Genomic DNA, 27,184 nt, shown 5'->3' on the forward strand with positions numbered 1-27,184 from the left:
ATGAAAATTTATATCTATTGGAGTAGACAAGAATAACAATTACAGGTTCTTCATAAAAGTAGAAGGTACTTCAAAGGTAATCTAATATAATTGTTTCCAAGTCCTTTGGATGAAACCTTATGAGGAACTACAATATATAAAACAAATCTAGAACTGCCCTAAGAAAGTAAGGTCTGCCATTAGCTAGCTCCCTTGGTTCTTAAGGCACATCTGTGCAAGTCTCAAGGGCATGGTTTGAACATTCCTCAGTAATCCAGCTCCCCCTTGGATGTGAATCATGTCTCCAAACGTGGATGCATGAATATCCAGGGTTCTAAAATTTCCTCGAGTAGCCTATCTTATGGGGTATACCTTATCAAAGCTTTTCTGCATGTCTAATTAAATTACTTCCATGAGTAATTCCTTGTCTACAAGACATTTGTTTATTTTTTAAAAGATCTATTTATGCCTGAGAGAATTCAGATTGGTTAGTCAGGCATGATTTCTACTTATAGAAACCATACAGACTTTTCCCTAATAGATTCTACTTGCTTCTTGTTCAGTGACCTGCCTCTACGTACAGGTCAGTGATTAGTAAGTGTCTTGAATGATGATGGGTTCTTCTGCACAGAAACGAAAGCTCTGTTCTCTAAATAGAAATTCTAGGTATTATCGTCGTCTCATGAATCCTTGGCCTTCTTTAACCTCACAGGCTATATAAAACTATGTTCCAAATGAATCATTTGTCTGTTACAACTACAGCTCTATGCATCTTTTGCAGGCAGTAGTTTTTACTATTGCGTATTTTCATGGAACATCTGCACGATGCACTGTGTGCTCTCCGGGATCCATCTCTTGCTCAGGGTTTTCTGCTTTACCATAACTAAAGTCAGTCCGTATTAGGAACCTACTTAATCTCGTGTCTGTGGATATTTCGTGTAGGATCTCCTTTAGGTGGCATACTGGGGTAAAAAGCCTTGTGCAGCTTCAACATGAGTGACTATTCCATGTCGGTGATTATATGCTACTGGGACAGACCAATGGACAACTGTTCTCTCTACTTGCACCAAGTATACACACTCCTCATAGGAGTGGTTTCAGACTCACATCTTATCTTAAGAGATTAGGAGAAAATGTGATTCAGTTCTGGAAAGCTTATTATGATGTAGTTAACCAGGGTGGATGTGCGAGATGGTGACATTTTACAGAACTGAGCTTATTGTTCACGGAATATCAATTGTACTAGATGTGCACTGTATAAGCTACTTTCTCAGAAGACAATTCCAATTGTGTTACCATGTAAAGTGACTCATCTTTATTCTAAACATTAAATGTACTTAGAATTGTCGTATCCATGTTTTCTTCTGGTGGTTTCTAATTCGTACAAGATTTTCATATATAATCTTTTATTTTGCATCTAACCCCAACACTCTGGAGAAATTATTTTTAAATAATAATCATCATCTTAATAATTCAATGGATCACATGATATTAAAAAAAGCCCTCACAAATGACTGCTATTTAAGGAAAAATTTGGGATGCCAGAATCATTAAGGGAATCATGTTTTTTCTTACCAGATTGAAAGCTCAATCAAAGAAAAAAATGTTAGAGACCTAGGTTCCTTAGCTCACTTTTCTCTTCCTTATAGTTATCAGTGGTGTAAAAGTAGGACAACAAACTGTATGTTGGACTATGCTTTATGGTCTTATAAATCATTTCTCAGTCTCTTTCCCTCTCTCTCTTTCTCCTTTCCCCCCATTCATTTTCATCACTGTAGAGGTAGCAAAGACTGCATCAGAATGTCAGTTCAAACTTTTTCTTTCTTTTCAATCCTTCTACGAGTTAATTGAACACCAACCTTCCTTCCTATTAATTTATACCCAGGCTTATGTCTTCTAGGACAATGATCAAAACTAATTTGTCCATTTTTACATGTGTTCTGGTTTTTCTCCTCAATCCTGTTGGACCTAGATGGTAAAACTGAAGAGAAAATGATTGCCAAGCACGTCTACTTTATATGTGACTAGACTCCCCATCCTACCTCACCCATCTCTGACAAGCTAAGAAATTCCTTCTCAAGAAAACATAATGAAAATAACTGATCTTAAATTTTCTTCGCTAAAGAAAAAGGAAAGAGATTTAAAGACCTCTGAGAGTATGGTTCTTCCTATGCTTCCATGGCTTTGTTCTTAATTAATTTAAGCTGAGTTTTAAAATAAGGGTAGGAATTAAGTGGAATAGAAAGGATGCCATCATTTTTCCCCAGGCTGGATCATACAGAGAGTTGGAATCCACATGTATCCATAGAATATGATTGGAGCCATCACATGGAAGATACTTTAATATGTGTTCATTGACAATTTGAATATCTTAACCTAGGACTCACCAAAGCTAGAAATTTCACTAAAAAAACCACTTCATGAACATAACCCTTTGTATTTTAGAAGGGCCAAATGCTCCAAGAACGCTTATAGAATAAGCCTTTTCAAAGGATTGAATGTGATCATAAATAAGTGTCATACCCAATCTTGAAGACAGGTATTTTTTCTTCAATAGAGGACTAGGTATAAAAAAATCTGAAAGCATTAGGTGCTTTCAGAAGGATGGGAAAGGCCAAGCTTAGATAAGACAAAGTACGAGTGAGAAAAGAATTTTGCTCAAGGGCCCCTTGATCTATGGCGGTAACTCTCCCAACCCTTGGCAAACAGTGTCTATTTGAGTATTAATAATAATGCTCTGCTCTGTCACCATCTTACCTTCCACCCAGGATCTCTGCCTTGGCTATAGGGGCAGCTGTTTAACATAAGATCAGCAAAAAAAAAAAAAAAAAAAATAAGTCATTGCATTTGGAATGTAATTAGCATTCTGAACAATATTTAGACAAAGTGCTTGCCCATGTAAATGGTCCCTGTTTAGTTACCACTTGAGTGCCTTCTACCCCAAAACAGGTAATTAAAAAGCCCACTACTGAGCTCCTTCAATCTCAACTCAATGGATAACTGCATTAATGGAGAACATTTAATTCCAACCCATAATTAAGTTTGGCAGTCTAAAATTATTTGAGGTTAACCATTCCTCCCTGAGTATTTTGAAATTCTTCCAAACCATGTCTCTTCCAGATTCTATGCTACATATGCATCTATAGTACCTTTCTTCCCTCAAACAAATAACTTTGTTAAACACACACAAGAAGTACCAATGTCTCATTTCCCCTCGTGGATGGGAATGTTGGGGTGGAATATGCATGTTTATGAAGTTTAGAATACACACACACACACACATACGAGAAATCATCTTACTTACCTCACTGCTCACTTCAAAAACAAGGACCCTAGAAGCTAATGTTACAATTCAGGTCCTACCATTATGAATGAAATTAATTTCTTCTATTTATGTTTACTGATTTAAAGAAAAAGTCCAAATTACCTTTTTATTACTGTATTAGTATAACCTGCGAAATTAAAAATTTTAGAAATTCCATCCATAAACTAGTAAAAAAATAATAAAACTACTCTTGAAGTGCTTTTTAGACTTCAAACATATTAGGCAATCATTATCTCTTTATCCATCACAGTCCTTCAGCCCAACACCCACTGGTACTCATGAAGGTAAAGCAGACAACACGGTGCCTAATCACTATAGGAGAAAAGAAGAGAGTCTCAGAGAGTAGAGTTGATTCTCTCTAGATCATGTGACAAGTAACAGGTCAGCAAGAAACAGAAGCTGGTCTTCAGATCCTGGCCAAATGTTCTTTCCACTCAAGTACATAGATTCTCACTTTCACACCTCATTTTCACATTCTCCTGGTTCCCTTCCCTTTTGTTATGAGTTTTCCAGACCCAGAGCTTCCAGTAACTACTACAGAGCATTGTAACCTATTTAGTCAGGAGCCATTTATATGCATGCATTAGAGGAAAGAAAAAACTTGGTAAATGAATGGTGAATGAGAGATCACTTTTATCTTCTCAAAATATGGAGAAAAGAGTTTTTATTATGTTGGTATCACAGGCAATGGGCTGGTTTTTCTGTTCATTTTTGGATTTGGCCAATTAATCTGTTAAAGGAATTATCAAGATAGTAAAACATATGACGTTGAGATACTGGTACTCCATGAGTTTAGAGTTTAGTAAGAGGCAAGCCCGAGGCACATAAACAATTAATGTGGATACTGCAAGACTAAATTCAATAGAGCTTCTCAGGGAAATTCACTCTAAGTAAGCATTTTTTTTTCCATTTTATTTTATTTTATTTCTTTTCAGTATTCCGGCATTCATTGTTTATGTACCACACCCAGTGCTTCATGTAATACGTGCCCTCCTTAAAACCTACCATTAGGCTGACCCAACCCTCCACCCCTTGCCCCTCCAAAACCCTCAGTTTGTTTCTCAGAGTCCACAGTCTCTCATGGTTTGTCTTCCCCTCCAGTTTCTCCCAGCTCCCTTCTCCTCTCTATCTCCCAATGTCCTGTGTTATTCCTTATGCTCCATAAGCAAGTCAGCACTTTTAGCTATGTTCTGACTCTACTGGTGTGAGGGAGGTCCTGTGCTGGCCAGCCCATATCTCACAGCACTTTCAGGATTAAAACACTCATTCCTCCAGCTGCTTGGAGTGATGGCTGATGTCTCTCAGCTGAGTCTGTCTCCAGGGATGGAGAATGCTTCCATCATAGTCACTCACATCTCCTTTCCAGGTACGGTCCATGTCATATAGCTGGTGATGTCAGAGGTGGAGTTGGGAGTGTAAAGACCCAGGCCACATGCCTCAATTTCAGATGATTCTGAAATGTCATTCTACTGCCAGATTCCCCATTGGTGCTAGTGATGAATTTGTAGCAACACCATCTTGAGTCAATTTCATTTCGTCATGTACTATCAAAGTCTAAAATTTTCCCTCCTCCTTGCCCAGTGTTGCTGCTCTCCTGCCTCCACAGCTGTTGCTCCTGAGAGCATTCCCCAATACATCCTGATAAACAGAAAAGCCCAACCTGAGATAGGTTCCTTCCTACTCCTCTCTCTTTTCTCGTATTTGAATTTCTTCTCCGATTTCTACTAATTAACTATACTCACTAAGGTCACTATGGCCTCAGCCAGCATGCCCTCTCTCTCTCTTCTCTAGGCATCTCAGTTCAGTTCACATATGGAAGTGTTCTGTCTGGTTCTCTCATTTACCTCCTTGCATCTACCTTAACACATTATGAATCTTCCTGTCAACATGCCTATCCTCTTATGGACTACACAGTTGTTTTAACCTCAAGCTTGCCAAATAGAGTATGACCGGCTAAGGGCTTCAACACTCAGGAACAAAGATGGCACAGGGCAGCTGCTGTGTTAGATGGTTTAAATCACCTGGTATTTAAGTCCACTGAATGCTTTGGAAGCTAATCAACAAAGGAATAGATACCTTGACAGGAAGAATCATAATTAAGATAAAGTCAGGGAGAAAAATGGGAGAAATGAACAGGAAGTTGGAAAGCATGGGGTATAAACAGAAAGATCAGCAGAGCCAACAAGAGGCTAGGAATAGGGCACGCAGCTCTGGTGGGTTTAAAGTGCTGGTTCAGAATTCCTGGGTTTCACGGCCTCTGGTTACTTAAAAGGCTACAGCATCAACTGTGAGTCTTAAAGCAGACTGGGCTTATGGTAGCTTCATGCTTCTGAGTCTGTGTGCAAAACACCTTTAAACTCTTGGTCCATGTGCTTTTAAGTAATTGTGCGTGTGTTACAGGGAACTAAAGAAAATCCCCTCCCCATACCTTGGGCCCATGTCTGAAAATGCACATCAGTATGCACCCATGAGTCTGCAGCCTCCACAGGAGGTCCGGTAGGACACCAGGGAAGAAAACAATGATCATGACTTATTACCATGCTGTTGTCTTTCTGTATACTCAATTCAAGTCCTCCCATAACCCTTCATATAGTGGCACCGTGGCCTCCATTTTTTTTTTTTTGTGAAAAGAGGGAGACCCAAGACCAAGTCAGCACCTACTAGGCACCAGGTTTTGTGCTTCCTATATGGTGGCTTTAGTAACATTTTATAGATAACCAGATTTCAGCCAGCATCTTCTGGGAATGAAATCAATTAACTCCAGCCCTTCATCATGTACTATTAAAACTCTCATGTTTTCCCTGGGATTTTGTGCATGCATGTTCAGACACGTCACAGTCACCTCTCTGACTCTGATTTCCTGTTTCTTCTAAATTCTTATCATTCTGCTCTTAAGTACACAGCTGTTCTGTTCCCTGTATTCCAAGATGACCCACATAATGGAACTCAGCTCCTCAAAACCATGCCAACAAAGCATTTGTAAAATCACAGACTTAAAAAAAAAAAAAAGCTAGAGAAGCAATGGTAGTTTATATCACAGCAATGAAAAATAACATAACATCAAATAACAAAATCCTTGTTTTAAAGTCCTTTAGCCATTCTGGCACTGGAAATTATTTGTTGAGAATTTTAACATCTTGTCTAGTTTTGCAGCTCGTTTTGTCTCCAGTCTTCCTTTTCATCCAGGTCCTCCATTTCCTACTCTGCCCTCAATTCTCTTGTATTATAACTCAGAGAATTTTGGCTCTTTTCCCCCTCCTACCTCTAGACATATTTTGTCTTCCCAAAAGCTCACTAACATCTCCCTAATACAAAGGGCCAGTTATTCTGGGGCTTGCCCTTTAACACCACAGAATAACTGGCAGAGCTTTTGAAATCCCAGTATTCTCTTCCTTTCTTCCTGCTTTTCTCGGCAAGCAGAAGGAGCGACCTAAAGATGCATCTTCCTACTGTGCCTTCCTGCTTGGGAAAGGAGACGCAGACTCAGTGAGTCTGAATGGCATTTTTTTCTTTGCCCCAACACACAGAACAAGGAAATTAACGGAGCACTCACAGAGACAGAGCCAGAACCCAGGGTGGGCCTAATAACAACCCATACGTTTTTCACCATGCTGCTTTTCCAGAACAGATGGTGGTCAGATGAGTCTCCATTAATTACTAAGTTAAGGAAAAACAGGGGAAAAGATCAGGGAAGGGAAGGAAAGATGGAAGAAAAGAGAGGAATGATCAATGATACTGGCATTGAGTTTATGATTGAAGTTTTTCTTTCCATTCACGTAGAGTAAGGAGGGGAAAATGTGAGGAGTCAGGAGATGAAACTGAACATTTGTTGTTAATTTGCTTCTCAAGGCAAAGGAGGCAAGTAGAGGGAAAGCAGTCCTTTTCCCAGTGCTGAATGTCTGCTTATAGCAAGCCATTTGCAAAGCAGCTGTTCAACAAAAATGACAGGCAGGTATCTATAAACTCTACTGAAATAATTTTTTGCTTCCCCGAATCTTTTGCCCTGGCTCTTACTTTGCCTTTGTATCTGAAATTTCCCCAAAATACCAAAAATAAAAGCTTTCCTTAGAACTTCTAGCTGCCATCTTTTTTTTTTTTTTTTTAAGATTTTATTTATTTGACACAGACAGAGATTACAAGTAGGCAGAGAGGCAGGCGGTGGGTGGAGGGGAGAGCAGGCTCCCTGCTGAGCAGAGAGCCTGATGCAGGGCTCGATCCCAGGACCCTGAGATCATGACCTGAGCTGAAGACAGAGGCTTAACCCACTCAGCCACCCAGGCGCCCCATCTGCCATCTTTTAAATACACACACACACACACATACACACACACACACACACACACACACACACACATACACTCATACATGGGTGTTTCTTTCCTAGTAACTCTCCAATAAAATCACAAGTTAAAGGAATTTTAAAAATATAAAATAACACACTGGTCTGATGAGGTCAATTATGAAAGTTATTCTGAAGTTACATATTTTCATACTTCAATAACACCCCCCAAGCATTATGCTTAAAATTAGAACGTTTTTCAAAACCTACTTTGTGTTGCACCCACTCTCGGACCTGAGGAACGGAGCGATACAAAAGGTGATGAGATTTCTGACTTGACCTGATCTGTGTGTGCCTGAACCTAGGTGGGGTGGAACAGTGCAGTCTGCAGTGAAAACACATGCCTAGTTAAGCATGTCCTTGCTAAATTCCCCACCGAGACATAAGAGCACATATTATTCTTCAGCTGTGAGGAATGAACAAATACAGCAAGATCTATGTTCGTGAGTAGCAGTACTATGCCTTATTTAGTACCAAAAAACAGTAAACATGAAAGCCTGTAATGGCTTCAGCAGAATTTAGTGGTCTCTTGAATAGCCTAACTCTGCATTTTTTGAAATACAGAAACAACAGTTTATTTCAAGCAAGTTGTTTTCCCCTAAACTGTGTTCCACGACTGTCTTCTACTTTATAAATACACTGTTCTGCAGTAAATCCTTTTGATTTTTATTTCTGTAGAGCGAGCTAAGTGATTGTTATATTTCCATTACCATCATTTGGAGTAAGCCGAAAGAAACAGAGGTTTTCACATTTTTTAATAGATGTGTTTGATTTTTAAAATAAATGTATTTTGAATGTATATTCCTCCATGAGGCGGAAAAATGAAAAATATCCCCTGTAAGCTGTGTGGTAATAATAACTCGCTATTTTAACCTCAAGATGCCATCTGCATTTCATAATGTAATTTCCCATTTCTGAAAGGACAGTGATGAAATGATCTGACCTTTACATATTCCTGTTTGATTTCTCTCTCAGTGTCAGTGGGAAAACTAAGAAGAGCTAAATATACCTGAGCCTTTTCTGTCTTCTCTACCCAGAAATGGGTCGTCTAATTAGCTTCCCTACTCTCCCCACCAAGAAACTGTTGGCATGCTTCCCCCCTTCTGCTGTTGACGCCTGCCCCCATTAGAGAATCTTGGAGTGGAGAGCAATTCTTTCTTTCCACTGGCAGGAAATCTTGTGAATTGAAAAACAACGGATTTTAGATTTTCTGGGTCTTCATCTTGGACTCAAACAAAGAAATCACCCTTGTAAGCAAACCTGACAGGAAAAACGCTGTGTTGCCTGTTTTATGGACCATGGCAAGCACGTCCAGGGAGGGAGAAACAAGAGCCTGGGCTCCCACCAAACAACGCTCTCCTCTGGTGAGAGTCATTTTTTTTTTTTTAAGTCTCCAGCATCAGAAGATGAAGAGATAAGGCTCTGTCCAAGGAAATACAGACATTTTCCTACGTATGATGGTTCTACTTAATGCTTTTTGACTTTAGGAAGGAGCAAACGCCACAGGCACTCCAGTGGGAACTACACTTGGAATCTCGAAGGTGGATGCTTTCGAGGGCTAGTGAGGGGCTCTGGATACTCTCGCGAGGCTACTCTCGGGAAGCTACTCTCGCGAGGCTACCCTCAGGAGGCTGCTCTCGCGATGCTCCCCTGGCGCGGCCCTGACTCCTAGTCAGCCACCTGAGGAGCAAAAGCGAACAACTCCTTCGCTGAGTACCACCCTGTAGGCAGACAGCCGTTCTGTTTCTCCCTGTCAGGACTATATTCCATAAGTTACGTGAGATACTCAACCCTGTCTTATAAAATAGGCTTTGCGTTAGATGATTCTGCTCAACCGTAGGCTCATGTGAGCGATGGGAGTCGCGTAGGGTACACTACCCTAAGCTACGATGTCCAGCGGGTTAGGGAGATTACATACATTTTCGACTAAAGATGTTTTCAGCTTAAAATGGGTCTATCCGGATGTACCTCCATCGTTAAGTCGGGAAAGATCTGTAACCCCATAGAACTGGAGCAGGGATACCAGTTCCTCCCCGAAATCGAAAACTTGATCCTTTTGAGTGGGATTCTGCCTGACTCTTCATGTAGAGAAGTACAGTTCTGCCTTTAGTAACACAATTCAGACTAAACTCTAAACTGAAAAGAATTGGTGGTTGGATAAAATGAGAAGGGGGGGCGTGTGATATTGTGATTTAGAATAAGAATGCGTATTTGGTCTTTTCCCCAGCCCTAGCCTACTTTCTGCCGCAGAGCTCCTTGGATGGAGTCTGGAGAGCTTCCGGGCTGATGATGAACACGTTGGAGGGCCTGAGGCAAAGGCATTCCGGGAGCGGACAGGGAAACCTGGCACCTTTTCCTCTTACCTTGTCTTACGTATGTCTTTCATCTGGTTGTTCCTGAGTTGTATCCCTTTACAATAAACTGGTCATCTACCAAGGAAAATATTTCTCTGCATTCTCCCAGCAAAAAATAATCAAACCCAAGAAGGTCATGGGAACTTTTGATTTAACGCAAGTCAGTCAGAAGTAGAGAGAATTACCTGGGTTTGTGTCAGCAATCTGACGTGGTGTCAGGGACAGTCTTGTAGGATTGGATTCTTAACCTGATGATATCTCTGGGTACACAGTGTTGGGATTGAGTCAAACTGTAGGACATCCAGCTAGTTCCTAAAATATTGTTTGTTGTGTATGTGTGTGGGGGGGGCCACCCCCTGCTCCAAGATAGCCCTCTTTTGGGTTCTGGATTTGGGTTCCAGAACCCAAAAGAAGGGGTTAGAGGTCAAACAAGCGTAAGGTTTAAACACAACTCCATTGCAAATGTCTGCAAGCCTTCCTATTCCCAGTTCTTTTTCTGTGAAAGAGAGCTATTAAATATTCCCATCTCAGATGGCTCTTGTAAAAACTGATTTCGAACACTTATTCTGATACCCAATACATGGTATGTATTCATTATATTTTAGTAACTTTGTATTCTTAACATTAAGGGTTGCCCTTTTTTTCTGGGCTAAATACTGATGTAATATATACACAGGTTTGAATTGAATACATTATATTTCAGTTTAATTCAACAGAATTTTATTCAGCCTGCCCTGTGCAGAAGGCACTTATTAGGCACTATCTTTAAGAAGTTCTCATTAAAAGAAACCCTTGGCATTTGAGGATTTAGTATCTCCTGCATGACTTCTTCATTAAATATCTAGAAGGTTAGTGACATGGCAGCTTCTCAGATATAAGTCTGAGTAGTTTGCACTAAGGTCAATAAGTTACTTGTTCCAGAAAGAGCCACCAAATTAATGCCATTCAAGCCAAGTGCCCTGGTCACTGCCTCTGAGTGTGTGGTTTTAATCCTCTTAACTATATATACTCTAATGATAATCAAAATGTGGGAATATTTGAAGATCTCACAACATATTATACGTAGGTATCAAGTAAAAATCTCAAAAGTTCAAATTTCTCAATCAGAAAGGGTCTTAGAGAAATGCTCTGTCTTGTGTCACCCTCTTGCCTTTAGACAGAAAAGCCATATACGCCAACTGGGACAGATATAATTATCTTTTCTTGTTCTGAGGCTTTCTAAGGATGGACACTTCCCAGATACTCTTCATAACTCCTTCCAACATCTTCTCACTCATTACAGTCAAGATGTTCTTCCTTATGTCCAATCTAAACTTTGCTTCTTTTTTCAAGTTGAGTTCTTTCAGAGGCAGTGTCAAATCCATTTTCTCTTTCTATTTCCAGTAAGTACCTTACACAGCACTTTAAGTGACACCTTGCATGAAACAGTCCAATGTGATTTAAATCAGTGAATGGATTAAACATTTTCATAACTTAAAGATGTTAATCAAGCTACTCCTTAATCTTTACATGATGTAACTCTGAGCTAAGTAATGGCAATTGCTAATGCATTTCATTGTAGGACACATTTTGCTAACTATTAATCATGTTTTCTAACTTTGAAACCTATGTTTAAATGCTATTAGAAATAATGATGCTTTATGATTTAGCTGATTAATGACCTAACTACCCTGAAGGCAAATCTTTAGATCTGCCATGCAAATCACAGACCTGGGTACAAATCACAGCTGTACTGCTTACTAGTTGTATAACCTTGGGCAAGTTACTTAGTTTTTCTATGTCTCAGTTTCCTTACCCGTAAGATAGAATAATAATGATAAATGTCTCATATGGCTGCATTACGTATTTAGTGGGTTAATAATTGCAAAGTATTTAGAATGGTAACTCTTTTGTAGATGTGTTCAATATGTATTAATTTTCATTATTAAGATGCAAGAATGATTTTCCAAGCCTTAAAATTTAAATGATATTAATGAATTTCTCTCTTTCTGAGCACTCTTGGTAATCTTATTTCTACATCTTCTTCGTTCTATTTTCCCTGCCTAGAATATTCATAACCTTCCTACCTAGATTATCTCATCTTGAACCTCTCAGCATGGTTGCATCTTCTCTGTGATGTCCTGAATGATCTCATCTTCAAGACCCTTTTTTTCAGTGCAACTTGTGGTCATTTATGACCTCATGAAGACCGTTACCATTTCTCAACTTATCTTTTCAGTGAGATTCTTGGCTGTTCCTTAAAGGAATTGAGTAAATCCTACAATTTTTAGTAACCTTTGACAATTCTTAAGAAGCTCTTGGTAAGCAAAAGTGAGCTGATATATGATGTTTTTATTTGATTATCTCAAACGTTAGTGTAAAACTCTTATTAGGTTATCTCATCCATTCTACCTAATTCTATTGTTGGTGTTGATACATAAAGCACGTGGTACATATTAAGTGCCCAGTAAAGAAAAAGCATCAGTTTAAAAATAACCAGTATTTTCCCCAGGCCAAGTAACACATTATCTCAGTTTGCCTCTAATGACCTAAGAGGAAGATATCATTTATCCCCATTTTAAAGATGAAAAAATTCAGGCTTTGAGTATCATGGAATGATCAGAAATCTTGGCTTTCCCAGGAGAATGTTGGTTTACACTTCCTGTCCCATGTAATAGTGATAGCATTCCCTTTTATTCTCAAAAGCGCATGTTTAGACAATAAACTATATGATTACTGTAGAGATAATGCCAAGGTAACAGATTCGGTAGGTGGAGGGACTATATTTAAAGAAGTCAACTCCAGAACTCTAATCTCTAGGCTAAACCCATGGAAAGCCATGCGTCTATTTCTTACAGATACCAGGGAGTAACATAAAATATGAAATTTAGAGAGGGATGGGAAGACCATACACAGATTGAAACTTTAAGTTTAAGAAGTCTTAAGAGTGAGAGCAAAGAGAAACTTAATTTTTTTTTTCCATTTCTTTCTTCCAGATCTCACAATCAGAAATACTATACATTTCAACTGCATAAAGAAAATCCCAATATTAAACAAAAATATTATTACATTTGATTATGCATGATGTGAATTCATGTTACTCCTGATGTGCTGGCATTAAAGAGAGAGAAATTCATGACAAGATTTTGAGATAATGGTAAAATAATAAAAATACCAGCACTTAATGTTTATATAGTAATTTACAATTTATACATCACATACACACAGCATGCATTTGTATATGATTTATCTCTTGGTTCTCACAGCTCTCTGAAATAGGTACAGCAGAAATTATTTCCATTTTACATGGAACTGAGCATCAAAGGGCTTAAGTCATAAGATTTATGCTTGAGAGTATAAATTAGGATACAACATCATCCTGACATTTTAAAGTGATTTAAAATTATTCAAATATAACTTGACAGAAGCACATTCAAGGAGAATGTACTTCAGGAGAAAAACCAAAATTATATACACCAGATGGGGAGTGTCTGGACTTAAAAAGTTGCCAGTATGCTGCCCACTAGGCACTGATTTTAACTATAAGATTCATTGTCTACAAAGTTATTAAAACTACAAGATATTCTCTTGTAATGAAAATCGTAAGATGTTATCATCACTTTGCCCACCAGTGTGGATGATACACCCCCAGAGAATGGAGGAGCGTTTGTTGATTTTAGATCTCGGATTACAAAATATTGAGTATTGCTGTCAGATCACGCAACATGCATTCTGAGCGCAGAGGATCAGTGTGGACAACACACTGTCAGATCACGCAACATGCATTCTGAGCGCAGAGGATCAGTGTGGACAACACACTGTCAGATCACGCAACATGCATTCTGAGCGCAGAGGATCAGTGTGGACAACACAAATGCTGTCTCAGCACACCTCAGTCTAGCTGTTTCATATTGGCTCCCTAAGTCAGGAAACTGCTGATTCTGGAGAAAAGTATGAAATAACTCCTGTTTCCTCTCTCTTTGTATCCTTTTCTAATCTTTGTCTCTTAAGCAAACTTGATTTCTCACTCAACCATTCTTTCACACTCTGGTGTATGTACAGGAAGTAAAAACTAGTATTATTGTTGTTTCTCTTGGGATTATTTGCAATTCAGCAGAATTAAAACTGAGGGTATCTGGATCTAATGAGAGCATTTTAAGCTGGTGCTCCCTACTGACATACCAACAGAATCCCATATTTTGACTCAAAAACAAACCTCTGCTTAGTGAGATCGAGCACTATTGGAAAAGAATAATAGCAGTTGCTTTGTCTGAGTTTAGGTTCAGCTATCTCTGTCTATTTTGCAGAACCAAAGGTGTGAATCCTTTAGAATGTGGAAAGTGGGGCACCTGGGTGGCTCAGTGGTTTAGGTCTCTGCCTTCGGCTCGGGTCATGATCTCAGGGTCCTGGGATCGAGCCCCACATCGGGCTCTCTGCTCAGCGGAGAGCCTGCTTCCCCCTCTCGCTGCCTGCCTACTTGTGAACTCTCTCTGTCTGTCAAATAAATAGATAAAAATCTTTAAAAAATGTGGAAAAGCTGTTCATCAAGATACCTATGTTTTATGACAGTGATTTTGAACACAGTAGGGCAAGTGACATCTGTGATGTCTATCCTTCCACAATTGCAGAGACCCTGGTTATGGATTCCCCTTCTAATTTGTTGACAACACAGTTCATAGGGGCATCTCCCAAGCTAGTGTTAGCATAGGTGTTGGAGAGATGCACTGATAACCCGCCAAGGACTGAATATGAGTTTTCAGTTTTGTCAGTACTTTCTACTCTCCAAATCTTTCAACCTGTCTTCCTCCTCCAATGTCTAACTTCAAAACTTCTAAAAATCAGTCCTCATCACATTAAGCCAAAAGTTTTCAATTATACTGAATTTACAAATTGAATATATTCAATTATGTTTCAGTTAAGCTTTCTAGTCAATCTCTGTCTCAGCTCAGCAGTCAGTTTGAAATGGGACTGTGTTCTCTCAGTGTTTCTTTGGGATGTGCAGAAGTGTGTGTGTGTGTGTGTGTGTGTGTGTGTGTGTGTTTGAGGGGTGGGCAGAGAGGTAGTGATGTCATTGGAAAGAATCTTTTACCACGACTTAATATGGTAGTTGATTTAACACATTTACTGTTTATGACAAATTACCATGTGGATCTAGAAGTTTCAGACAAAATTTGATATTTTTGTAGTAGCAAGGACACAATTATAGCAATAACGACTGGATAGGTAGCTGGGTAGATTAGAAACATATTAAACATATATATATATATTCATATATATATATTTCTTGGATTAGACACTATATCTTCAAATCTAATAAAGTTTTTTGGTTATCTTTTGAAACTTAATTTATCTCATTCAAGATCTCACCACATTGGTTGAGGAAACCCTTTTCCTTCTTTTTAAATGCCATTTCCTTTATAGTCATCAATCAAGTTGTTCTTTAACAATTTCTTAAGTGTTTCCAGAAATATTGATAGTCCAGGTGCCAGTATGGAAATGACATTTTGAAAAATGAAAATCAGTTATTATTTTTTTAAAGCCAGTGAAAAGTTATGGGGGTGCATACATGTTTATGCATTTATATTTGTCATAAAGTAATTTTGTGTCCATGAAACTGGCTGTGCCATGTGATAAACTTGTTTCTATAGAAACGGCTCCTGATTCATGATCAACATAAAAGAAAATTAGAGTTGAAGGCATAAGGTAGAACTGACAGAGAAACTATTCATTTCTGAATTAATAAATTTAAATACCATTATTACTAACACTTCTTTATGACCATAAAAATTATTTTATTATCCTAATAATGTTATTAAGTTCCTATAAGATACTAGGAGCTCATATTTGTCATAAGGAATATAATCCTCCTGGAACTTACATAGTACAGGCAGAAAAGACAAGGTCAATAAAAACCTTATATGGACTAAAAGATGATCATTATGTTATAGTAGGTCTTTTGACTTTTTGGAGCTTTGATTTGTTTACATGCCCTATATACTCTTTCTCCAGCATAATTTTCTCTATTGTGGCTACAGAAAAGGCTCTATAGGAGAAATGACTTCCTGTGGGTTTTAAAGGGGATCTATATGCATTTGGGTGGGAGAGGGATTGCAAGTGGTGGGAGGGAGAAATGGTGGCCTCGGACATGAGAAATATTCTAGGCACAGGTAGGATTTCAACTAAATGTCATTGAAATGTCTCTATGGAAACTACAAAGCTGTCCTTCTTGACTAGAGAACTGTATATCTTCCCTTGAAAATAATAGATCAGAAGAAAAGAAAAAGAAAAAATCTTCCCATGAGTCACAGAGGGTTAGAGTAGGCAGGGAACCTGAGCTTTCAACAAATCTATTCCCCCGCTTTCAGGAAGGATCCCAAATAACTCTCTCATTCAAGCAGGATTCATTTCCAGCAACTTCCCTGATTAATCCATTCAGCAGCAAGAGCAAGGCATCTAGCCTCTAACTTTCCTGTTCTATCCGAAGCACCTTCGCCCATAATCTTTTTCAGTGGAGAGAGGGATGGCTGTTGGCTACCTAAGAACCTTCTTCTATTTGAGTCTATTCCTCTAGCTGTGTCTCTGCTTTCTTTCTCTACACTAAATAATCCGATCTATGAATATAATTTTGCTTAAATAGTTATCCTCTTTCCAAGAGAACATTTGCGAGGGACAGAGCTCTGTTGAGTTCTTTTTTAAAATCATCCCCACCGAGCCATTCAAATGTTTCAGTTCTTCAGCAAAGCTCCCAGGAGTCACTTTTTAATTTCCTGGCAGCTAAGCTTCATTTCTCAGGGCATGCTGTTGGCCTTGCTTGTGCTCTGTTATACCGAGTCTCATGTCATCACCAAATACACTTTTTGCAAGAACTCACAGTGCTTTCACATGACTTCACATGAAAACACAGTGTTCCAGAAGGACTCTGAATCATTTTAGGGACGTGGTAGAGAGAGAGCAGATGCTGTGTAAGTGAGCTCTCCACACATCTTTTTCCCCCACCTAGTTGGTTTTATAAAGGCAACGAAAACAGTACAAAGATCGCTTCCCTGGGGAAATTTGAAAAGTATGTTCTACACCCTATCAGGGTCCAGGTTCTTCTAGAGAAAGAATAATATTTCTAGAGATTAAAGTTGACTGCACTCTACTCTGTCTTTGGCCGGCACCCTTTCTCTGCATCTCTACCCAGCTCATTTCAGCCACCATATTTATGTGTCCCATGATTTCTCCCTACAGAACTTGCTTTCTATATGAACAGAATTAGAAGACTCACCAAAGAACTAGTCTTTTTCAAGATAGTTCCAATCTCCAGTATTCTCCCCCAAGGTCCCTATAAGTACATTATAACATCATGCTTTGGCATTTATTTTTTTAATTCTGAAAACATATCCACTTCAGTGATGAGCAAGGTGGTTGGGACTTCTTTTCCTGTGTTCCACCCTGGGCAGATGGTGTCACATGAAGCTATCACTCAACATGCAATCCTGTAGGGCATCCTAGGATCATTTCCTCTCCAACATCCATCATCTAACCAGTTACAAAATTCATCTGATTTGCCTCTGTTTGATTATCTATTCTTCTTTTTTTACTTTCCACTCCTAAGTCCATGCTTTTTCTACTTTAGGTGTTTATTGTCTCTCATCTGGAGTTTGAAACACCTTCCTGGCTTCTTAAATAGGAATACTGCCCCCAATTTCAGCCTTCTCTGCTTCATCTTTCCCATAACTTCCAGAATGATCTATTTGAAATGCAAAACATAGCACTTGTTAAAACCTTAGCAGGTTTTCTGTATTTCAAGATTAGTATTCATTTCCTAAGCATACATATTCCAGCATCATATTTTCCCTCTCTCTCTCTCTCTTTCTCTCTCTCTCTCTCTGTCTTTTTAAAGCAAAAGTATAAAACATGTATAAGATTTTTAATAAATCAAGCAACTCAAAAGGACATGTGAAATACAGTCGGTATCCCTTCCGGTCATACCCCTAGTTCTAATTCCACTTCCAAGAGACAACCATTCATTTCTCCCGTATTCTTCCAGAAATGGTCAGTGCATATACAAATATATATACATACATATATGTGTTTATAGACAGTCTTCTTTTTATACAAGTGAAAACATTCAATAACACTGCCCTACGCCTTGCTTTCAGTTTTGTCTTTATGTCTTGACAATCTGCCCCGTGTCCTTTAAGTTTTCACAAGAGTGAATTACCTGTGGTTCCTGGAACACTCTGCGCTCTTTTTCAGGCACACTTGCCAATGCTTACGCCCTTCTTTTTGCTTGGATCTTCTTTTCATTTGTACCCTATACATGGTACTTACTACTATTCCTCCTTAAGATTCATCTCAAGGATTAACCCTTCACCGTGCCTTAGAACCACTCCTCCATGTTCTCATAGAATCTTGGACATACATGTCATAGCACCTAGCACATCATTTAAAAGTAGATTTAATTTAAAAAATATAAAAAATAAAAATAAAAAATAAAAGTAGATTTATATGTACATTGTCTTGTATACTGTATACATATATATGTACATTGTCTTGTATAAGTATACTTGTATACTATAAAATATCTGAAGGTATGTAGCATAACTTATATTTCCTTCCCTAGTGCCCATTTCAAAACAGGATTAAAAATTAGAATTTTTCTGTGTATATGCGTTGAACCAAAACACCCCCAAAATAGGATAAATATAAATGTTTCCAAATCTTCCAAAGGGGAAAAAATCTTCATTCGGGCAATTAAGATTTTAAGTACTTTTTTTTAAGGACTGTAAACTCTACAAGACAGAGACCAGCAGAATAATTGAATGAATGTTCTTGGGAAATGCCTTTTGATCTTAAATATATAATATGATGACAAGTTTTCCTAGGATTGAAAGAGGGGAAATATGTTAAGTACTTAATAGAAGGGTAACAGAAAGAGCAACTGTTAGCAGAAAAGCAATGAGCACTAATAAAGATTCTAAAGTGGGGTAACTGGCAAATACTGACCTATTTGCTCTATTTGCAAAGGAATTTTTTTTCTTTATAGTATACAAGTAGAAAAGAAAACCCACACATCTTTCATTCTTGTGGTCAGCCTTTTCTCTAAGTTATAACCAGTGACAGGAATTAATTATAAACCCTTTCTCAAACGTTTCTGTTAAGTGCTGGGTAATAGGTTGTTATATGCCACAGACTATTAACTTTCTTCAATGGATAGTCAAGGGATTTCATGAAATGTACAATCTGCTGAAAACAATATTCTAAAATGCAGAAACCTGATCCTAGTGTTATTAAAAACATAAAATTCAGTACTCTGGAAAAGTTCACGGAGAAACTCCACACTAACATTTAATCAACTATAAATATATCTTCCTATTATCCTCAAGTATCCTCAAGTATGGTAATGTCATTGGCATTATTAAAACTCAAGTCAGCTGGAAACACTTACTACCATTGTTTTTCTTTTGAAATGTTTTACCTTCCTTGATAATCACAAGATTTCATTCAAGTGTGTTTTTAGGGTGCTGTCAAGACTTTGGGGGTCTGCCAAAACAAAAACACCAAACACCAAGTTTGATACCAAGTAATGTCCAGCTGAAATGAACCCTTTTAGCTTTAAGGTTCTCCCATACCACTTGATGGAAAGATTTTAAATGGGTTGGGTAAATTCCTTTGGGATATCCAGATCCTGGAAAGTAATGGTTTTCTACTGTCTCACATTAAATGTTGAAAAATTTATCCGTTTGACAGTTGTAGAGAAATGTTCCTAGTTTGAATACAGTGGACAGAATCAGATAGAAGTATTTCCAGTTCGATATTGGTTCCAATGTTCAGTGCGTTATAAATGAGGGATGAGTCAAGTCTCATTTTGAAAACTGTTGATCCAACGTATCTTATTGCTGTTTGGGAATATGTTTTTAAAAAATGGATGGTGATACCATGACCCATTAAAATGGTGATTCAAGAGGCTCGGATCACACACAATCATTGCTGCATTGTTCCCAGGAGACCACCATAGTTTGCACTCAGTAGGAATTTAACAAATGCTTGCTGACTGACATATCTAACAGGGGACTAAAACAGAATGAAGATGGACACCAGCAGGGGGTAAGATGGAGTGGAAGAATCTCGATTTTGGCAGAGTCCAAAATCTTTAAAGATCTGAGTTCATGTCATAGAATATTTGAACTAAAAAGAGGTTTAGCCAATAGTGCCTTTTACCCACCCTCATTTTACAGAGGAGAAACTTGAGGCCCAGAAGTCAAATGACTCACTCAAGGTCCCAATGCTAAATACTGGGAATGTGTTTTCACTTGCCTGGCAGATAGGAGCCAGACCCTTGAGGCAGGTTGTCTGGCTTCAAATTCTGGCTGAGCCATTTATGAGCTCTGTAACTTCTGAGCATGTTATTTAATCTAACCTAAATTTCTCCATCTATAATACAGGATAATAATCTGGTTTCCTTAAATCTAGGATTAAATGAGCTAGTAATATAAAGGACTTGATAAATACACCTCATACATAGGATTTGTTCAATAAATGCTACTATTTATTTTCAATGTATTATACACATCAATATCCAGTCTGGCCTTGTAATCTCATGATCATGGGCTTTCAAATGTGAATTCAAACTTGAAAAACTCTGGGTAGGCTTGCTTTGTTGTGGCTTAGGGTACAAAGAGATTTTTTGTTGTTGTTGTTGCTATCTCCAAACAGAATGGCAAAGGGAAATTTTTCCTCTCTCAGTTTCTCAAGACAGTATAATATTGTAACCCAGCACCTAAAAGTGAGACCTCGTTGATTACTCACATAAGGAAAAATGTACTTATACATTTTTTAACTGCAGATGTCCGTTCTTGCCTTTAAATGATACTGACCTATTTGCTCTATTTGCAAAGGAATTTTATCATAACCTCAGAGAATTTCCTGACATCAACAAGAGTATGTTTAGACTATTTTACAAAGCTATTGCAAGCTCCTCAGTGGGGACAAAAACGGTTTGCAGTGTTCTCTTTTCTAAAGAAGAAAAGTCATTGGTGTTCTGTAAAGCAGCAGGATAGTATTGTCGGAATTACTGTGCCTGGAAATATTTTCATAGCCATCGTTTCAGGTTGGCTGACTCATAAGTATTGACACAGTGAGGAGGACTGCTGATTAGTGAACTCAAGCCTCCTCATCCTGCCTCTTGCCTTTGTCCTGTTCCTTATCATCAATTACTAAACCAATGGCCCCTTTGAACACAGCTACCTGTTTATCTAGAAATTAATTTCAAATTTAATTTGGAGCCTTGAAGTAATAACATTCTTAGAGAAATTCAAGAGGAAACAAGTTCATTTCTTAATAAAGCATGATCTTAGAATAATGTATTACAACCTTGGTGCTCAGAGTGCCGTCCACCCATCAGCAACAGGCAGAATGTGAACCCCATCCTGATCTCTGATTCAGAATTTGCATTTTGACATTTGAAGATCTCAGAGTGATTCAAGGACACACAGCAGACTGAGAAACACTGACTTAAAGAAATGGGTAGGGTGGATTCTGAAAGTGGTTACTGTTCTGTGTCACCAAGATCAAGTAATTAGACATAACTATAGTATGTACCAGAATCCTCTGGAATCAAATATTAAAATAACAACCGAACAACAGTGGATATTCGATAAATTATATTTGTTTTTCTTTTAGGTATGATTTACACAATTGGCTCATTTTAGGCTTTTGTGGGGGTTTTTTGTTGTTGTTGTTTTGTTTTTGTTTTTACTGTTTTCATTGTTAATTGCAATGCATAGAAGACTGTTCACTATTGCATCCACCCATGCATGAAGGAAGAAAGGAAACAATGAATGCATGGTAGTTATCCATTACTGAGAGTGGCTACTTGGATTTGGACTCAATAGATACAAAGTCTTCTGGGAGTGACCACTTGGACCATTCATTGGTCTTTAGGTCAGGGACAGAGAGTTTTATACTCGGAACTCTTAATTGATCATCAGAAGGCGCCTCCTAAATAAGAAGACACGGCTAGTTATTGGCATCTGAAATGCAAGAATTCAACCACTTGTTTGCAGGGAGTTAATTCTATGCTTCTCTAATCTTCTGCTCAAAGAGAAGACCTGCTTAGTAATACCTGTGTTTTACTGGGTTTATAGTAACAGATGTTACTATGACAGATGTTAGTGGTTGCTTTAAGGCAATTTATGGGGGCTACTGTCTTTTTTTTGCCCCAACTGCCTTCTGTTCAGCTTTAGTCTAGATATAGAGAGAGAGACAGTAGGTACATGGCTTGGCAGGAACTAAGGGAAGGTTTGAAGGGTTTAATATAACAATAAATGGAAATCATAGTAGCTTTTTAAAGATAATTGTTCAGAAAAATAACAGTATATAATCACCCTCACCTGCATAGTATATCCTATAATGTTAGAGGAAAGAAATCCTTCTTAATTTAATCAATAATATGAATTCTTGAAAAGAAAAGTCTTGCTCTTAAGTATAATTTTTTTCTCCATCAGAATTATTCATCAGAGGAATACCACTCAGAATTCACTGCTCAGAACCAACAATTGCTGATTGTACAGGTTCCTGAATACAAAAGCTCTCTTTTATTTTCTTAGTTTGGGAAAAACATTCTATATTCTGAAGAACATGAATCAGAAAATATTCGATGTTAGGTTAGTCTTTAAAACAGATAATTCAATAAACCAGTGTGGAATTATATTGCACTTAGGGTAGCATAAGAAAAGAACAAAAAATAACAGAGCCTAGCTCTCAAACCCATTAATGTAATGTACAATTATCATGTCATTTTTTCCAGCCATGGAATGGGTGGATAATAATGGTAATGAATGAAAATATAAAAATTAACAGTGTTTTAGTAGTGGATTTTAGTTAAGATTTTCTTTAGAACTATGTTTTTATTATATTCTTTGTCCATTCTTCCTTTTCGTCAATTTTGGTAAAAATTTCCTTTTAAATAACCTCAAAAGTTACTGCCTATCAGTAACTTTAAAATTTCCTTTTAAATAACCTCAAAAGTTACTGCCTATCAGGATACTGTAACATGCTTAATATAAAAATAAATGAATCTTATTTCCCATTGATATTTCAGCCCTACTAATACTATCTAAAATTCAAAACATTTTGTAATGTTCTTAACTGGGGCTAACTATTGAGATTGTGTTGATAGTCCCTGATCTTGAAATTCCTTTTTGTTTCCATTTTTCTTGGATTTATTTCTAATCTCTTTATCTCAATGCTTTGTCATAGATGAGAAAGATAAAACAGACCTTGGATCCTATTGGTAACTCTTATTAAAACAAGGAACAGTAAGTAAATCAAGGTTTATTATTTATTATTATTTATTAAACCACTGTTTAGTGGTTTCTATTTTCCCATAATGTTTCTAATACCACTGTGGAAAGGCATTTGGTATTTCAGTACAATGTATTTTTCAAAGGCTTATCTGTTGGGGAAATATTTTTTAAAAATCAGGCACATATACGCATGGTGCAGTAAATTACGTAAATAGTCTGTATTATTCCATCACTGGGAACACTTTCTAGTGGTACTGAAATTAAATACAATCCTTTTTGTCTGGGCTGTGTATGAATTCAGTTGAACAACAGGTTATACAGAGATTTTTTGCTGTGGTGGTGGTTATTTTGGTTAATAGCAACTTCCCTATTCAATTCAGTTTCTCATTGTAACTCAAAAGTTGTCTGTAAATGCAGTCAACAGAATTATGCATTTTTTAAAATTCTGAAAAGCATACTAACCTATATAGAAAATGAACCACTGGCAAAAGCACTGCTTGTCTTTTGAGCTGTCTGAATCCTCTCCCATTTTATAAATTATCTACGTGGGTACTTACAAGGTGCCAAAATAAGTGACTGAAAAGGAAAATATTATCATCATTTAACTACATGATACAGACTATTTTTTAATTCATTATCTAATTTATCCAGTTGCAATGGCATGGAGTAGGTATGATTTGTAAATGTGCACATGTTATTACATTCTCCAGTGTTTGTAAGTAAGTTTTGGGTTGCTTTGTAGTAGTGAGATATATATGAACAGAATACTATAAATAAGTCAGTTTGTTAAAAAAATCTTTCTTGAGTCAGAAAATATTCACTGTGCATTCATTTTAAAAAATTATTTTTCTTTTTCCAATACAACCATCAGTGACATTAAATAATTAAATAATTAAATAAGGTATTAAAGCAGGGAAAGTTACAACTATAAAATATAGAAATTTAATATACTTTTTCTTCTAATCGTATTCAATAAACTATAAACATATTTATTTTTTCCTTGACATAACCTAAAAAAGGGAAGAATTCTTAAACCTTAGCATGTTAAAACAGCACACTAGTAATGAAACGAAATGACAATTCAGTAGACTTTACAGCTATAGAGTGACAAAATCCCAGAAGGTTTTAGTTTTTAAATTATTCAGGCTGTCTAAATCTCTGCTGCCACAGTATTTTTTTTTTTTTTTCGCAAATGGAATAAAAATGGCATTTTGCTCCCGTAGATCTAGCTGTTGCCTGGGAGGTTGGTTCTAGAAAAGCAACAGGCTTTTCCCCCTGCCTTACAAGAAGCAACAGTTAGAAACTCTAACAACTAGAAAACTGCTACCCCACAGTGGTTGGAAACAGCCAACAGAGAAGATGATAGCTATGATTTCCATCTACTGTGCAACCGCTTCAGAAAGGGAAATAAAAGAATGTTAACCTTTAGAAGGGGCTGCTTTATGTTACTACCGCACCCTACCCCCTCCGCTGTCCCTTTAATCATCAGGCTTTTCTGGCAAGCTTAGGTTTCTAGGGTAAAGCAAAGCAATAACTCCGACCCATTCTATTTCAACGTAAATGTGCAAGATGCTAGAAGACAAAGTCCTCAACCCCCACACGGGACCAGTACAAGCCTCCCCAGATGCTGACTCGAACCCTTTCGCATTAGTCAGCACGGACTGTAGTCTCAGCCTGTTGCTCCGGCCACACGGCGTGTTCGAGCCCGGAGAGAAGGAGCGCGCATTCTGAAACGTGTCTGCGTGCTTGGGCGCCTGGCGGCGGGACCTGTGCTGGGTCTCGGGTTCAGCGACCACTCGGGTTAGGCGACTACGGACCACAGTCCGGGGACCCCGATGCAGGCCGCGCGGCCGCCGGCAGATGGTGCCCTCCTCCTCCGAACAGCGGAGGGAACCCGGCTCAAGTACCGTCAGACTCCGCCCCACCCGATCCTCCCGCGCCGCTGTCTCCGTCCTTCCCCAAACAGTGCCGAGCACGTTTCCTCTGGAACACTGCAGTAGCGTGTGTGTGAGTGCGTGTGTGTGTGTGTGTTGAAAATACAAACCGGGGGGAACAGAGGGTGTGTGTCAGTGTGGGGAGCACGCGGAGTGGGACTCCCGGGCCGGGGCGAAGTGACCGCCAATGAAACGCAGAGGGCGAGGGGACCCGTCCATTTCCCATCTGCGTAAGCCCGGCCGCGGGCCCGTCGGGAGGCCACTCACCATGTTCACTTCGGAGACCATGTCTATGCTGGCGACATCGATCCGCATCCCTACGTCCACAGGGGGCCCTGCGGGGAGGTGGGACACATTATGGACATATTCTTAGAGCGGGGACAGGATGGGGAGAGCCAGGGGGCTTCCCTGCGCTTACTACATTTTGAATGGGCTTCCTCCATCCCCCACCCCGCTTGCAGGGGACAGCCTGGGAAAACAGGTGTGGGCACACGCGTGATGCAGTGACTATGCAGAGGGTGTGTCGGGCGGGGGGAAGGTCGGCTCTGCCTGGGGTGTCATCCACCTGCGATGACGGTCCGGGGTGTGTGTGTGTGTGTGTGTGTGTGTGTGTGTGTGTGTATGTGTGTCCAGGGCGTAGGGCGTAGCGCACACTTGCGGAAATGACATGCTTTTTTTTTTTTTTTTTTTTTTTTTTTGGACATTTATCTTTGACAGGAAAGGAGAACTAGATATGTATGGGTTACAGGTTGAAAAAAGATGAAGCATTACCTCCAAAGTCCGGCCGCAAGCGAATGTCATATCCTTTGAGCAATCTGTCCACTGTCTCTTTCACGTATGACATGTTGCTGGGCTCATTGGCGCTGAAGGGAAGAAGTAGGGACCGAATTCAAAATGAACACAAACTGCGAGCAGACATAAATACAGACAAGCACACCTTACCCCCAAATAACAAGCTACATGATCCAGCAGGCATGTAAAAAGAAAAAAAAAAAAAAAATCAAAAGAAAAAAAAAGAGAGAGAGAGAGAGACGTTCAACAACGGCAGCTCACCTGTGTGCACAACAGACCATGGCAATCATCACAGGGAAAGAGAGAAGCCCCAAACTCTCTCGATTTTGTACTGTCCACATTACTAACTCTGATTAAAGAATTGTCTTTCCTGCGAAGATTCAAGGAATGCAACTTAGTCGGCGGCAGGGCAGTAATTCCCGAAAGGACCTGCGCATGCGCAGAGGGTGCTCACTACCAAAAGACACCTTGTGCCTTGCAAACAATATTCCTAGTGGAACAGGCAACAGATTTCAATCCCTTTAAAGTTCCTGTTTGTGGTGTTCCACGTCCTCTGAGTAGCCGGAGATATCCTGCTCTTTCCTTGCTCCGGATCCTGTATTCATTTGCATACTGGGATTTCTTCGAGCTTTAGAGGTTGCTATGTTCATTTCCTTTCTGTCCTCAACCTGATTTTTTTACTCAACTCCCGGGGATCTGGCTAAGGCTGCCGGTGATTGGCATCCTTCGTTGGCAGCCACGGTGGTCCTAGAACCGAGAGTGTGGCGGCGGGGCGGTTCTCCAAGCTCCGGGGTGTGCCTGTATTCCTGATGGGAGCACGGCGGGGGTGGCGGGCGTGAATGGAGGAGAGCCAGAGAAGAAGGGAGGGACAGAGGTAACTCAGCAAGTATTTGAGGACTCCAAGAATCAGGTCCCTTTAGGAAGCATCCTAGGACATCTGCCTTAGTGTAATCCTTCTCTGTGGGAGGGGAAGGAGGAGAAAGGAGCCAACTTTTATCACTCTCTCCCCCACTTTTCTTTCTTCCCCCTCTCTTGTCTCTCCAGGCACGAGATTTAAGGGAAACAAGCGATGAGGTAGCATCTCTGGGCAGGCAACCCTTTTTCTAGTGCCATCTGCAGCAAGTCCCACTTTTTTTCTAGGTTTTGGTAAGGAAAACCTCTTCCTTAAAATTGCCGGTGTGTTAACCGGC

The 27,184-nt window shown here is 39.0% G+C and overlaps 1 protein-coding gene across 1 annotated transcript in view; it reads right to left on the reverse strand.

The window, feature by feature from the left end:
- GABRB1 (gamma-aminobutyric acid type A receptor subunit beta1) overlaps window positions 1-26,794 on the reverse strand; it is a 404,625-nt gene extending 377,831 nt beyond the window's left edge. The window contains exons 1-3 of the mRNA XM_059162170.1: window positions 26,256-26,794; window positions 25,974-26,065; window positions 25,470-25,537 (exon numbers count right to left, since the gene is read on the reverse strand). Of these exons, the coding sequence (XP_059018153.1) occupies window positions 25,470-25,537; window positions 25,974-26,065; window positions 26,256-26,335 (240 nt within the window). The 5' untranslated portion in view covers window positions 26,336-26,794. The remainder of the gene's footprint in view (window positions 1-25,469; window positions 25,538-25,973; window positions 26,066-26,255) is intronic.
- Between the last annotated feature and the right edge of the window lie 390 nt (window positions 26,795-27,184).

Source organism: Mustela lutreola, chromosome 1 (genome assembly GCF_030435805.1).
Source record: "Mustela lutreola isolate mMusLut2 chromosome 1, mMusLut2.pri, whole genome shotgun sequence".
NCBI lineage: Eukaryota > Metazoa > Chordata > Mammalia > Carnivora > Mustelidae > Mustela > Mustela lutreola.